General features: G+C 40.6%; 1 protein-coding gene across 2 annotated transcripts in view; it reads right to left on the bottom strand.

Moving 5' to 3' along the window:
• Positions 1 to 354: 354 nt before the first annotated feature.
• Positions 355 to 13,035, bottom strand: part of MGAT5 (alpha-1,6-mannosylglycoprotein 6-beta-N-acetylglucosaminyltransferase) — a 140,851-nt gene continuing 128,170 nt past the window's right edge. Inside the window, exons 15-17 of one of the 2 annotated variants that reach the window (XM_027748938.2) lie at positions 12,359 to 12,433; positions 9,090 to 9,247; positions 355 to 7,718 (exon numbers count right to left, since the gene is read on the bottom strand). In XM_027748938.2, the coding sequence (XP_027604739.1) occupies positions 7,520 to 7,718; positions 9,090 to 9,247; positions 12,359 to 12,433 (432 nt within the window). In that variant the 3' untranslated portion in view covers positions 355 to 7,519. The remainder of the gene's footprint in view (positions 7,719 to 9,089; positions 9,248 to 12,358; positions 12,434 to 13,035) is intronic. The other variant, XM_039386297.1, reaches the window with a different exon arrangement.

The following is a 13,035-nucleotide window of genomic DNA, read 5'->3' as shown; positions in this document are numbered from 1 at the left end:
ACTCCCATAGTGTATTACACCAGTAAGTCTTGCAGGTCTCTGCAATTCCAAAGTCTTCTTGTGTGCTGTAAATTTATAGGAAACCATGAATTCCTGACTACTGCTGTGGCAAAACTGCCTTCCCTAAAGGAGGCTTGATGTAATCCATTATCCAGCTCAGGTTTAAAACAAAACAAAGCAACCAGGTAATTACTCACCTGTTGTTCCTGTGGATAAGATGTGTGGGGGAGCTCTGCAGAGGTGGGGCAGCAACAGAAATGCCCAGCTGCAGAGTTGGAAGAGAAGCCACACAAATGCAATTTGGGATAAAAGGCAGTTCATGGAGTTCCCATTTAAGCACAAAGCAATCATAAATCCAAATCACACAAGAAAAAAGTTTATTGAAAAATAAATTCTCCCTAGTTTTTTTCTACAACAGTGAAAACAAAGCATTTTTCTATGCCATTAAAGTACAGACATTTACTGTTCTAAAAAAAAAAAAAAAAAAAAAAAAGAAAAAAAAATCCCATCCTATTGAACCCCAGTGACTTGGCAGTATCTGAACCACTGCGTTCTGTTCTGTTTGAATCCAGCTGCTTGAACGTAATATAGTGGAACACAACCATTGAAATAAAACAAAGGATCAACCTGTTAGGGGAGAATTCAAACCAAACACCCCATAGTACGAGCCTGACCCTGAAGTTCTCGTGTACATTTAAAAACCCTAATTGACTCCAAATTATTGTCTGCAAAAAGCAGTATTTTACTTTCAATGATTTCAGTAGGGATTTTTGTTAATTTACAGTGCTACAAGGCTTATTCAGACACTGACCCCCTTCACCAGTGGAGAGGGAGACTCCTCCAGGAAATGATGCAGATCAGAACCCAAAGAGCTGCCTAAAATTGCCCTCTGGAGGATCTTCCCTCAGCAGTCAGCCCAGCAAGCTCAGAGGGATCAACTTCCCCAAGCCCAAATTAGCTTTGTAAAGATTCCCTTATACTTTTTTTTTAGCTCTCTTAGAATTTTCAGGGTACCTTTCCTCATAAAACTTACTCATTTTTCCTTTGGTAAAAACTGCCATTTCCTCCTCCTCTGCTGCATTCCTTGAAAAAAAACCAAATAAACCCATGACTCCTTAAAAATGGTTTTCACTGTCACTGTACTGCAACAGATCCGTTAATGAACATAACAAATTAGTTCTGGGTATAACCCTATTAAAATTAACTTCCCTCAGACAGCAGTTTAACTTATCAGGTACCCATTTGATACTTCAGACTACTCTACAGCTGCTGGAATCAGAGCCAGGCTGCATTGCATGCGCTTTGCCGAGTGCCTGCATGGCTCCAGGAAACGCCAGGGCGTTATTTACATGCTCTCCTTAAAGCCGAGGACTTTGGGGGGCTCCTGCAGGACGCAGGCACTGACCCAGGGCTGGTATTTGCAGTGACAGCTCAGCTCAGACCGACGCGTTCTCCTGCGCAAGAAGCAGCCGCGCGTTTTGGTGGCTGTGAAATGTGGGGACAGCAGGTCCTCAGTGCTCCAGTCCTGCGAGCCCTTAACGTGAGGTGACAAATTCTGGTCCCATGCACAGCCCACCTAAGTAAATGGCACCTGCACTGATCTTGCCAGCAGAGAGAAGGGTTTCCCTTACTTGAATACAACTAACGCTTTTTAATGCAGTTTCTGTGTGTTGATGGTGGAGTTATTACTGATTCTATCAAAACTTTGAGGATCTGGTTTTATTTCCCATTTAATAAACAGGTGGCTTACTGCTGTTGAGAGAGGTCTGCTGAAATAACACATACCACTGTATGTTCATAATTAATGGATATGGAAAGGATTACACCTACAAAAATGGGTGAGTCCCAATGTGCAAGGCACATCAGCAATGGTTGCACTTTGCTGCTTTTCCCTGGAAGAAAGAACACAAATGATGCTGCACATCTGAGGCACTCTGGGGTTCAGCCTCTGGTATTTTCAACACATTCCTACAGTAAACATTTTACACTTGATACATGGAGTGCTGTTTACACATTCAATTTAAATATAATATTTGGAAATTACAAACTAATTTAAAAAAAAAACCTGTAGAGCTGTTTAAAAATATGAAGATAAGATTTAAAGTCACTGCCCATAAAACAGTATGTTTTGATGTTACCTTTACAGCAATATTATTAAAGCAAATCTCAATGAAATTTTATCTGTCCCTGGGCTTTTCAGCCTGAATGAAAACATACATCTGTCAGTGCATTATTCTCCTGGACTTTACAATGATCCCTAAAATGATGGGACCAAAGGAGAACTACAAATGGAAAGAGATCACAAGTCAGAAGCTGAAGGCATAGCAGCTGTAGGGCAAACACCACAAAGAAACAGCCATGCCAAATGTTAGCACCCCTGGAAAAAAGACTGAAACTGGAAACTGATAACTCCTGATCTCTTTAAAAATAAACAAACAACAAACAGGCCATTCCTCTGACTCCTAACTGCAGCCTGGACAGTGATTTAACCAAATTTTCAAGTGACGCTTTACTGATAAACTAAATTGATACTTTAATAATCAGTAACATCAACTTAGCCAGAGCTGATATGCTGTGACAGCGAGCAAAACTGGCTGCTGATATGTGTGTAATATACCCTGCAAGTGTTTGGTCTTTATCATGTAAGATACAGTGCTGTATCTTCATTAAAAAGAGAGGGCTGCTTTTTTAATTTTAAGAAATGTTAATGGAGGAGTTGTGCTATCACTGAAGCAGTGGGAGTCACAAAGTTAATTAGACTTGGATGAGATTGTATCCAGCCTGATTCATCCCATTTAATTTAATTTACTAGCAAAATCTGGTCCTGAAATGCACTGTGAGCAAAAGACATACCTGAGAAAGCAATTTGGATTTTGTTTACGTGAAAAGTGCTACAAACTCATAAATCACCATTGCAATTTAGATGGGCAACTTGTTCCTGAGAGGGGAGGGCATGTCTTCATATCAAGGACAAACTGGAGATGATGACTAGGATTTTAGAGGACAGGAGAACAACATGACTAAGTGAGAAGACATCAGCTCACAACCTGATTGGGGCTGATGATATCAAGAGGAAACCTTCAACAAGTCTGAACCTTGGCAATCAGCAAGTTGCAAAAGCTGGCACAAGTAGCTGGGAGCAGAGTGGAGCTGGGAATACACAGTCCTGGCTCTGGTTACAACTCCATTCCAACGGAAACCTGATCAGCAGCTATTTTGCAAACTACTGTTGCAGAAAAGTAGTAGCATTAAAAAGAAAAGACATCTGCAATAAGCTGAATAGCCAGAGTTTCCTCCCCGCTGAGAGCTGTAAATTCAGGTATGATAAAAGGACTGTACTCTCTGGTAGCATCAGGAATCACACCCCCTGCACATCCATGCTGAGCCATCTTTATCTGAAAAACCAACACCTCACAGACTTCAATGTGGATTTTCAATTTTCCTGCTCATCAAATCAGCTGTGGCTGTTTCTGGAGGTTTTCTGTTAGCATTGTCTCCTTGGGGAATGTTAATGGCTTTCCTTTGCTCCCTGGTCATTGAACAGACATCCCGTCCCAGCAGGAGCTCTCACGCCAAATCACAGATACTCAGTAAATTGCATTCTGCTTGCAGAAACAATGTTTTGCAAGAATTATTATAGTATCTTTTATCTTATTAACCCTTAACAGTTTTAGAACAGATTTCTCCACTACTTAAAAATACTCAAAATTCACACCTCTAACTTGTAGATTCATTAGCACTATTTACCTGGAATTAGTGTTCCATTATACTTGTTCAGACAGTGTCCATATTCCAAACACACATCCAAACCCCAAAGAAAGTAAAAAAAAGGCACATAAACATTAAATATTTGTAGAAACATAATCTGATATAAACAAGCAAACACACTGCTGCAACTATAACTTACAAAAAGAAACATAGAAACTAAGCAAAAAATGCAAAAAGCAACTCTATACATGTGCAAATCAACTTGCATATATGAAATAAATGAGGTTTTTATTGGCATTTTTAAACAGTGTGTATTTACCAACTTTACCTTTCAAAGGCAAGCCTTTTATGTTAATTTTAATAAATATGTAAATGCTTCTCTCAAGTTTTCTAATCCCGTAGGAACAAGATTTTTGAAAAAAAACTAGGTCACATACAAAAATACAAAATTTTAAAACAAAGAATGTCTTGATATGAGAGATATGTTTAAAAGCTTGTAAAATGGTTTTGTATTCAACTTTTGACATTTTTTTTCCCCATCAATCACAGATCAATATATTCAAATGCAGTCATGCAAAAACCTGGCTTCTGAGCAAAGGAAGCTGCAAGTTTTACTCTCAGACTGACAACAGCAGCACAGTCCCATCTCTAACTTCCTTGGTTAAGTACAAGAATTGGACTAAACCTTTATTCTTTAATTAGGAAAGAAAATACTTATGGAACCTGGACAGAAGGCTGCCCGCTATCCTGAAATGTGGATATATATTATAGGTTTTTGTAAATTACTCAGACTTTTAAATAGTCCCACATGGATTTGCCTGAGTGCTTATCTGCAGAAGGATTCACTTATCTACCACTGCATGAAGGAACACGCTGTGCGATGGGAGTGCTGAACGGAGTTGAGTGAGCAATGCTTGAAAAGTTTATGCACTTACAGTTCTCACATGATAGTCTCCTTTTACAGAAATTTAGACTGAAGCTGTAGGTCTTGATTCTTTTTTCTTTAAGATTAATGAATCTTCTCTATAGGTTTCAGTGGAAATCAGATCAGAGACAAGGGACTCTGAAGCCAATTTGGATGTTGTGTCCCTGGCTGAAATGCAAGCGGCATCGGTGCTGCTGTTTCATTTTTGCCAGAATGCAGTAATTCAGTTCAGCAGACTAGAAACAGTGCTACAGCATGGAAAAACAGAGCTTAGAATAAACTCTCCCTTCTGTGGTAAAGGCAAACTTAGCATTGAGCAAAGCACTAGACCAGAAAATCTTATAATAACAAATACCAAACCCCTCCCATCTTTAAAGGTTTAGAGGCAAAATCAAATGCAGTGTGTCATGGGGGGCCATACAGCAAGGGGGAAACAAGCAAATATGTATTTACAGCAAAGAATTACACTACAGCAAAACCCACGTGTTTTGCATTCTTCAGGTGCACACGCACAAATCTTTGTTTCCGACATAGTTCTGTGATATCTCAGTCCAAACTAAATTCCTGCCTGAAGAACCTCAGGTTGAACTGGCAAAGACAAGTCCTACTATTGCCTTTACTTTTGGCACCAGCTGGAAGTACATACACTTGGATACTCAGGCTTTTCTAGTTGCACAGATATGCACAGGTAGGCAGGGGATATTTCGTATAAATACAGAATTCATTGTTGCGCCTGCTCAGACCCATTTCCAATCATCCTCCCCCAGCTTTGCCAGGGTAGTAAAACTATTGCAAACTTTTGCAATATACATTTGTGCTGACTGAAGCAAATGCTGAGCTATGGCAGCAGGAAGGATTTTCATACTGGTTTGCATTTGTTTTCTTTTCATATAAAAACTTTGCCTCCCATTTAAGAACCCAGCTGTTCTGTTTCTGAAAAATTACTCTAAAATACAGCAGATTTTCCCACCATCAAACCCAGATCCTGGTGGCCCTGCTGTTCAACAGCTCCCACAGACCCTTTTCGGATACTCAACAATCCCCCAGGATTAGGGTCCTGTGTAGTCCAGAGAGATGTTATGGAGTGTTACAGGGTAACACTGTCAGGAGTGCTGAGGCAGGAAAACAGAGGCTTGAAAAGGCTCATTCATTGCTTTCAAATTGAAACTTTAAATGTATATTGGTCTGGAGAATTTATCCAAGGTGAAATAGCATCTGCCTTGCTTGGTCTTTGGTAGGTCACTAGACCCATCAATATTCCCACACTGATAATGAATGCCACTTACAAAAACAATCTGAACCAACCAGATATATCCAAGAAAGGAAAATGTAAAGTATCTATGCTTTTCATGATTACCTGGTGACGCTGGTTAATCTTTATGAAAAAAATGTTCGTCTTGATTTGAGGTTTTTTTCCAGCATAGTGAGAGCATGTCCCAGTTGCAAACCTGCAGACACTGCAGATTCGTTTCTCACTAATCTTAGCACATAATTTCCTGACTAGAAATGGTGCTGTCAAGCACGTCACCTTCTGCTGAAAATAACAAAAATTACCTCTATAAAAAGAAGGCAGTTAAGAAGAGATAACTTGCTGCTCTAAAAAACTGAAGTTTGATTTGAATTCTGAACTCCTGAATTGTTTTTTTTCCCTAAATTTGTAATTGGTGTGCTTGCTAAAAAAACAAAAAAGAAAAAGGAAACAAACAAGCCCCTAAAACTAGAAAATCAATCAAGGAACCCACGAGACTGATCAATGCTTTTCTTTGTAATACTTTGTTTCCTCTTACTTATTCTTCAGAAAAAATTTCTCTTTAAAAACCGAGCTAGTTATGAAGACATTTTACATTTCTACCATACAATAATTATAGTTAGCTTAGTTTTACCTTTCTATGTCATTCAGCAACACTTTAACTACTGGAAGCTGTAGCAAAATGAGGTTCTAACGATAATATTGCTCCAATATGCTGAATACTTTTTGCTTCACACAGTATTTCTAGTAGACAGACTACAACAGAAGCATGGGCAAATTCCGAGGATTACTCTCTAAATGGGACCAGTAAACTGTGATGAGTCCATTCCAAAAATGGCAGTATGTTTTTGTAGCTTTTCCACACTGAAGAATGCCACAGCCCTTGCAGTTATCCAGTCACCAAGATGTGTCACATGCTGTCAACTGCCTGTTTGCTCATTTGTGACACTCTGTTTAGACTGCTCTGATGCAGCAGCTGTGATGCAGACAATACCTTGTTGTATACAAAGATTCAATCAAAAAAAACCAGAAGGAAAAAAACCCAGAACTGGGCCCAAATAACCCAATAATAGGGTACAGACCTCTCTTGTGATTCCAAGTTTTTGTGAAGTAAACCACTTTGCAGCCATTCAAGCTAAAGCTGTACCCAAACCAGTACACCTAGAATAAAATGTTAGTCCTTCCTCCCTGCCACCCCCCTCCCTCAAGCACACTTTTTTCAATTTTCTACTGGAATGAAGTTTAAATACTTCAGCTAATCATGATGAGGGATGTCCTAACTCATTAAAAAATAGAAAACACTTCACCCAAACAACAAAACCAGAAATTTGATGGGTCTGGAAATTTTCTACAAACTATTCTGCGCCGTCATCTTCAAATCACTGTCGAACATGAAACTTGGTTCTCTTTGCAAACAGGTGAAGGAGTCTGAAGAGTTACACTGAAAACGTCCTTACAGGAAAAACAGATCAGTGAGCTGTCTATTATGAATCCCTCCTCTCTTAGAAGACAATTCTGCCCAGCAATGATAGCTCTGCCTGCAGCGAAAAAACCTGGACAAAAGTGCAGGAAGTAATAAGTAGCTCCTCTCCAAACTACTTACATTTTGTCCCCAACTCAAAGCAGCCCTGCTGCTGCTATAGGCAGTCTTTGCAAAGAGCAACCTGCCCCTTGATATAGTCTCTGCAGGGGCAGATCCTTCTGTGGGTGGGGTGGGATCCAGCACAGCTGAACAGTAGCAGGTCACCTTGGAAAACACAGTGCTTCCTTCTTGCATCAAAGGAGGGGACCAGAATATCATTTGCAGACTCCATGGTGAGACATTCGATGTTATGCCTGAAAAGCAAAGCACATGATCTAAACCACATTGGAGTTTATAGGAGTTTGGTACAGTTTTCATCCTTCCTTGCTAAAAATAAAAGAAAATGCTATATTATATCCTAGATCAAGTACATTTACAGCTGCAGTTTTCCAGAACGTGACTTTCTTTTCTCCTGTGCAGATTCTCTCTGCAGAGGGCAGTGCTGCCTTTTCAGCTTCACTGAACTTCATCAAAGAAGTTAAAAAGGAAAAAAATGCTTTTGACTATTCCCCAAAACCTAGTATTTAAATACACCATGGATTTTTAGTAAGACAAACCCAGAGAATCTAAAATCGGGAGATAATTCTCTCTAATTTCAGCAGGGCTTTCTCCCAGGGAAGCCACACAGCGCCATGCAGCCCTGGGCAGCTCCAGGTGGGTGAGCTGGACTGTGAGGATGAGGGATGCTGCTGGAGTACAGTGGGAGCTGGGCAGAACAGGGCCTGTCACTCCCAGGAACCTGCCAGAAACAGCAAGCTGGAAAATGAAATAAAATGCCATTTTCTGACCACAAAGCTTAAGCAGGAGGGTAGCAATTCCAGCAGAGCCTTGTTTTTCACTTATTCTGGAAACATTGGTAGCTCTCAGCATTTAACAGATTTTTTTTTCCCACAGAACTATGATTTTGTCTAGACAGCTAGAAAAGAAGCCTGACCAGGTTTTTATATGAGCTGCTTCTGAACTCCACTGGAAATTATAACTTTTCAAACAAAATACAAATTGAATTTAACAAAAAGTGGGGATAGAAAACCTGGAAAGCAGATTCCCTAGCAGCCATTTGTGGGAGCTTAGCTTTGAGAGCTTTGTTTTCATTCTGAAAGGAACACAGACATATTCCCAAAGAGATAGCACCTGAAAGCAACATTCATTTCTTTATTGCATAGCTGGTGAGCTTTATACATCAGCACCGATACCTCTAATGTACAAGGGTTTACAATTCTTTACCCTGGACAATAGTGACAAAAGGTTTGCAGGAAGAGTCATTGCTAATTGCCAATGAATACAGTGTTTCAATGGGGATGTTAAGTGTGACCAAAGAGGCAGATCAAAAAACAAAAGCAAGACTTTATAGAAGCTATTTTTAAAATAATGGTGCACACACAGAGGAGACAGAAGGGGAAAGGCAGAGATGTGAATTTTTGCTTTGGTGCTGTACTCCTCCCTGCAAACACTCTCAGCACAGCAGTCACCACTGCCATGCACTGCCAAAAAGCACTGCCAGCACCCTCACAGCTTTTCTCCCCACCTTCCCTTCTCACACAACTCATGCACCAAATTTTATGTGTGGCAAAGACCAGTGCAATAAAAAGAGACCAAACAACATGCCTGTGCTTTTAAGTACTTACCTAAGCAGAGCTTTGTCCTTGTTAAGATGCTGGAAGAAGGAAGGCTCACAGATGAGCTGGCTTTCCTGACAAACCTGTTTACAGGATTTTCCAGGTTCAGCAATTTTTACTTGAAGGGCACTTAATGGGGGCCACATCACCTGCCCGTGACAGAAATCCTGCAGTGACAGAGGAGATTTTATTATGATGTGTTCGGTCCCTTGACAGCAATTTTCCCCATAAGTAAAATAAGTGGTTATCACTCAAGCAATCATTTTGCAGCTCACTTTAGTTGTATTAAAATCAATAATTTAAGCACATTTAAAAAGAATATTTAATCTTTAGCAGGAGGAAATGACCACCTTTGATTTTTACTTGAAATGTAGTATCATTCTTCCCAAAGAAGCTTCTTTCCTACCCTTACCTTTTAAAATTTATCATAAGCAACTCTACCAGTCCCTTTCCTTCCACACACCCAACCCATTTTGGATTTATCTCAGGGATTCCTGTTTCACTAACTTACTGTAGGCAGAACTATTTTCATAACAGCACAAATATCAGGAGGATGTTCTCGTGGGAGAAGAATTCCAGAGGCCAGTTAGAAGAGAAATGTCTCAAGTTGCCCATGGGAAGAGACATGTGGGAATGATCTGGGGACTCAGTGCTATGGAGTGAGCTGAACTCTCAAAAACCTGAAGATTTCTGTAAAGCAACCAGGAGTTTGTTTGTTCTTTATGGTTGAACTGCTGCTAATTCAAAGTGCTTTCCCAACACTGAGAAAAACCTGGCTATAAATAATATCTGCAATCAGGTGTCACCACAGCGGGAAGAGGGAGGGAAGAAATGACACCCGAACACACCTGCTTGCAAAAACTATTCAAAGACAAGTTCTTATGGTCTTGACATTTAAAATGAGAAAAAGCAAAGAAAATTTTAATCACTGGTTTTATATAACATTCCACAGTACCCAGACTGTATTTTAACATTTGGCAACTCTCATCAAAAGGTGATAAGACAATTTGGGCCTGGTCCATCGAGGTTTGCTTTCTCTGGATAACGAAAAAACTTGTATGAACAGGTCCCTCACTGTGACCTAAAGCCTCAAGTGATCTAGCAGTTCTCAATATCAGTTTGCAGTTCTTTTATTCCATTTACATTTCTTCTGTTGAAAGAGGAAGTTTTCATACCTCCAGGTCTAACCATAAATTTAGTATTATACAGCCATGAAACAAAGAATATCCTGAGTTGGAAGGGACCCATGAATTTCAAGGTGAGACAGGTCTAGCCCTGCTGTCACAGGAGGTGTCCTCCTTCCTCTGTCATTTCTTGCTCTTGGATGAATGGCCTCACCGCCTTTGCCAAGCTCCGGTGCTCAGCTGACCCTTTGCTGAGCCAAGTCAGTTTTCTAACCTAGTAGGGCCCTGCCAAAAACATTTTCTGCTGGGTTACCAAGTACTCTTCTTGACCACATCTTTCAAAGTCAGCCTGTGTGTTCCACCAGCCCAGTCTGCCCCATCCAAGAGTTCCCATATTTGCAGCAGGGAATCCCTGCTGCTTCGGCTGCAGTTGTCTGGTTGCTCCTTTGATGGCAGTCCCAAAATTTAAGCAGTCCCACCCTTTGGTTCCCACCCTGTGCTGCTGCTTTGCAGAGCAGACAAAACTGTCTGTGCAACCACACAGCAAAAAGGATGGATTTAGCAGATGGTCTGGATGCACCTCACAGCCACGCTGGGCTGCTGGCAGGGGCAGTGGAGTAGCTTGGAGTGAAAGTTGGTTTAATTCAACTGATGTTGGCACTGCTAAATGTGAAACCACAGCTCACAACAGTTCTCTTACCTCACACCATAAAGACCTTTAGCCCAGCTGTTGGATCTGAAGGTTCAGGGCATTCACCAAACCTTTCTTGTGAACACTGTCCTCCCTCCTGGCCCTGAGCTAAGGCCCCAGAAGAGGAACTCCAAGCATCTCCTTTAATCCTACAGTTTCACTGTTCCACAGAGTGACTCGTGGGTGAGCATATCTGGCCCCATCCTCTTCACACTCAAACATCCCCTGAAGACCACAGGGGGTCAATGTACCCCACAGCCTCTGAACCTGACCAGCTCTAGGCATCTTTATTCCTGTTCCCAGCTCGTGCTGCTTTCTCTGTTCTGCCTGCCTCCCACCACAAACTCCTCAAAATAAGGTCTCAGCTTTTATTTTTGCTTCATCTGACACATTAGTCAGGTGCAGTGCTAAGCACATGCAGCTAATAATGATGGTTGAGCATCTTGGGGGCTCTGAAACGCCACTGACTTTTGACAATTAGTCAAAGCAATGGTCAAAATTGCAATGCTCTACTGATTTCTGAGAAGCACAAAGCAGGGCTTAGCCCTTGGAGGAGGGCCAGAGGGGAGAGACAGGTTTCCCCCACAGGTGCTATCTCTAGACTGCCTCTTTTTCTCCCTTGCACTGAGCTCCGTTTCTTCTTGTATTGACAAAAACTCTCAATTACAGCTCACTTGGGTAGAAGAACCAAAAGCAGAAGAGATACTTTTACAGGTTATGTCATCAATACAGCGGCAAAAAGTTTTAAGTGTTTATTGGTAGGAAACTGGAAATAGCTGTGCCATGTTAACTACACTTCTGACCTGGAACTGTGTTATTCTTTATGACTGCTTTTAGTACCACACACTTACAGAAATACAGGTACAGAGAAGCGTGTCCAGTGCTTTTGAAAGGAAAACTGGCAATTAAATGACATATCAGAGATAAAAGTTATTCCTATCTCTCTTCTGCAGCAGCCAGAACAAAAGGCAGAGCTGGCTCCTGCAACAGATCTGGCTTGGGCAGAAGTCCAAGCAAACATACAGTCTCTAGAAACCAGGATCCCATGTAAATCTCTGCAGTTTATTACTCCAACTCAACATCTTCAGCTGCTCTCAGCTGGCAGTATGCACAGGGAGCAAAAGTCCTTTAAGTAACTGGTTTCCAAACCATTTAAAGCTTTATCGATTGAAACTAAATACTTGAAAAATCTGTCCAGAGGCTGTAGCCCAACTGCAATTCTAACAAAGAGTATCAGTATTTACCTGATCCTTTGTGATACAAAGCTTTTTTTTGTGTACACAGTTAAAGAAGTCACATACGCACTGAAAAATTACTTTGCCTTTCTGCTTTCATGTAACACCAAGGTCTGCACAACTATTATTTCTACTTGGACAGCAACAACACTGAGAAGCTTTAAAATGGAGAGGGTCCTTCCTTTCCAACATAAACCGAGATTGTAATCCCACAATAAAAGCTCATACCTGTTTTTCAATAAATGCATTCATCCTCTGAAGCATTCCCTCACATGTAAATTCATAGGGCAAATAAGGGTCAATCTGTGGAAACAGAGTGTGTTAAGATTAGAGGGTTTTTTGTTTCAATCAACTTTGTGTGTTTCAAATACTCCATTACAGCTCAAGTAGCAACAATAAATACAAATAAACTCATTAACAAATCACAATTTTACTAAACCATCAGCAGTTTAAGCTGAGTTTTGCTCCTTTTTAAAGGCTGTAAAAGTTGCTCCATGAGTACCTTTAAGGAAACCCAAGGTGTATTGCAAAGTGGCAGATGTAAAGCCTGCCTGAGATCCTATGGGATTCCAGAGCTCCTGTTTTAACTAAGTTTCAGTTCTGAAGCTGAAGTGACAAAAAAGAATGTGATACCTTTGAAAATTACTTCAAACTTTTTTTTTCCCCACCTTGAAGCGCCCTCATTACCATTCCACACCAAAAGTGCACAAGCACCTCTGTGGTAGTTATGTCAAGGCTACAAAATCAGTCAACAGAGTTGAGCAGCATTTGAAGAATTTGCAATCCATCAACGAAACTTCCTCACTGAATGCACAGAAAATATAAACTGCTGTACAATTCACATATGAAATTCACATTTCTATACAAATTCACCCACGCTTATATTTTTTCAAGAAAAAACCTGA

Source organism: Pipra filicauda, unplaced genomic scaffold (assembly GCF_003945595.2).
Source record: "Pipra filicauda isolate LSUMZ 115617 unplaced genomic scaffold, ASM394559v2 scaffold47_size6085603_pilon, whole genome shotgun sequence".
Taxonomy (NCBI): domain Eukaryota; kingdom Metazoa; phylum Chordata; class Aves; order Passeriformes; family Pipridae; genus Pipra; species Pipra filicauda.
Note: the sequence above shows the minus strand (reverse complement) of the source record. Positions and strands in the feature narration are given on the sequence as shown.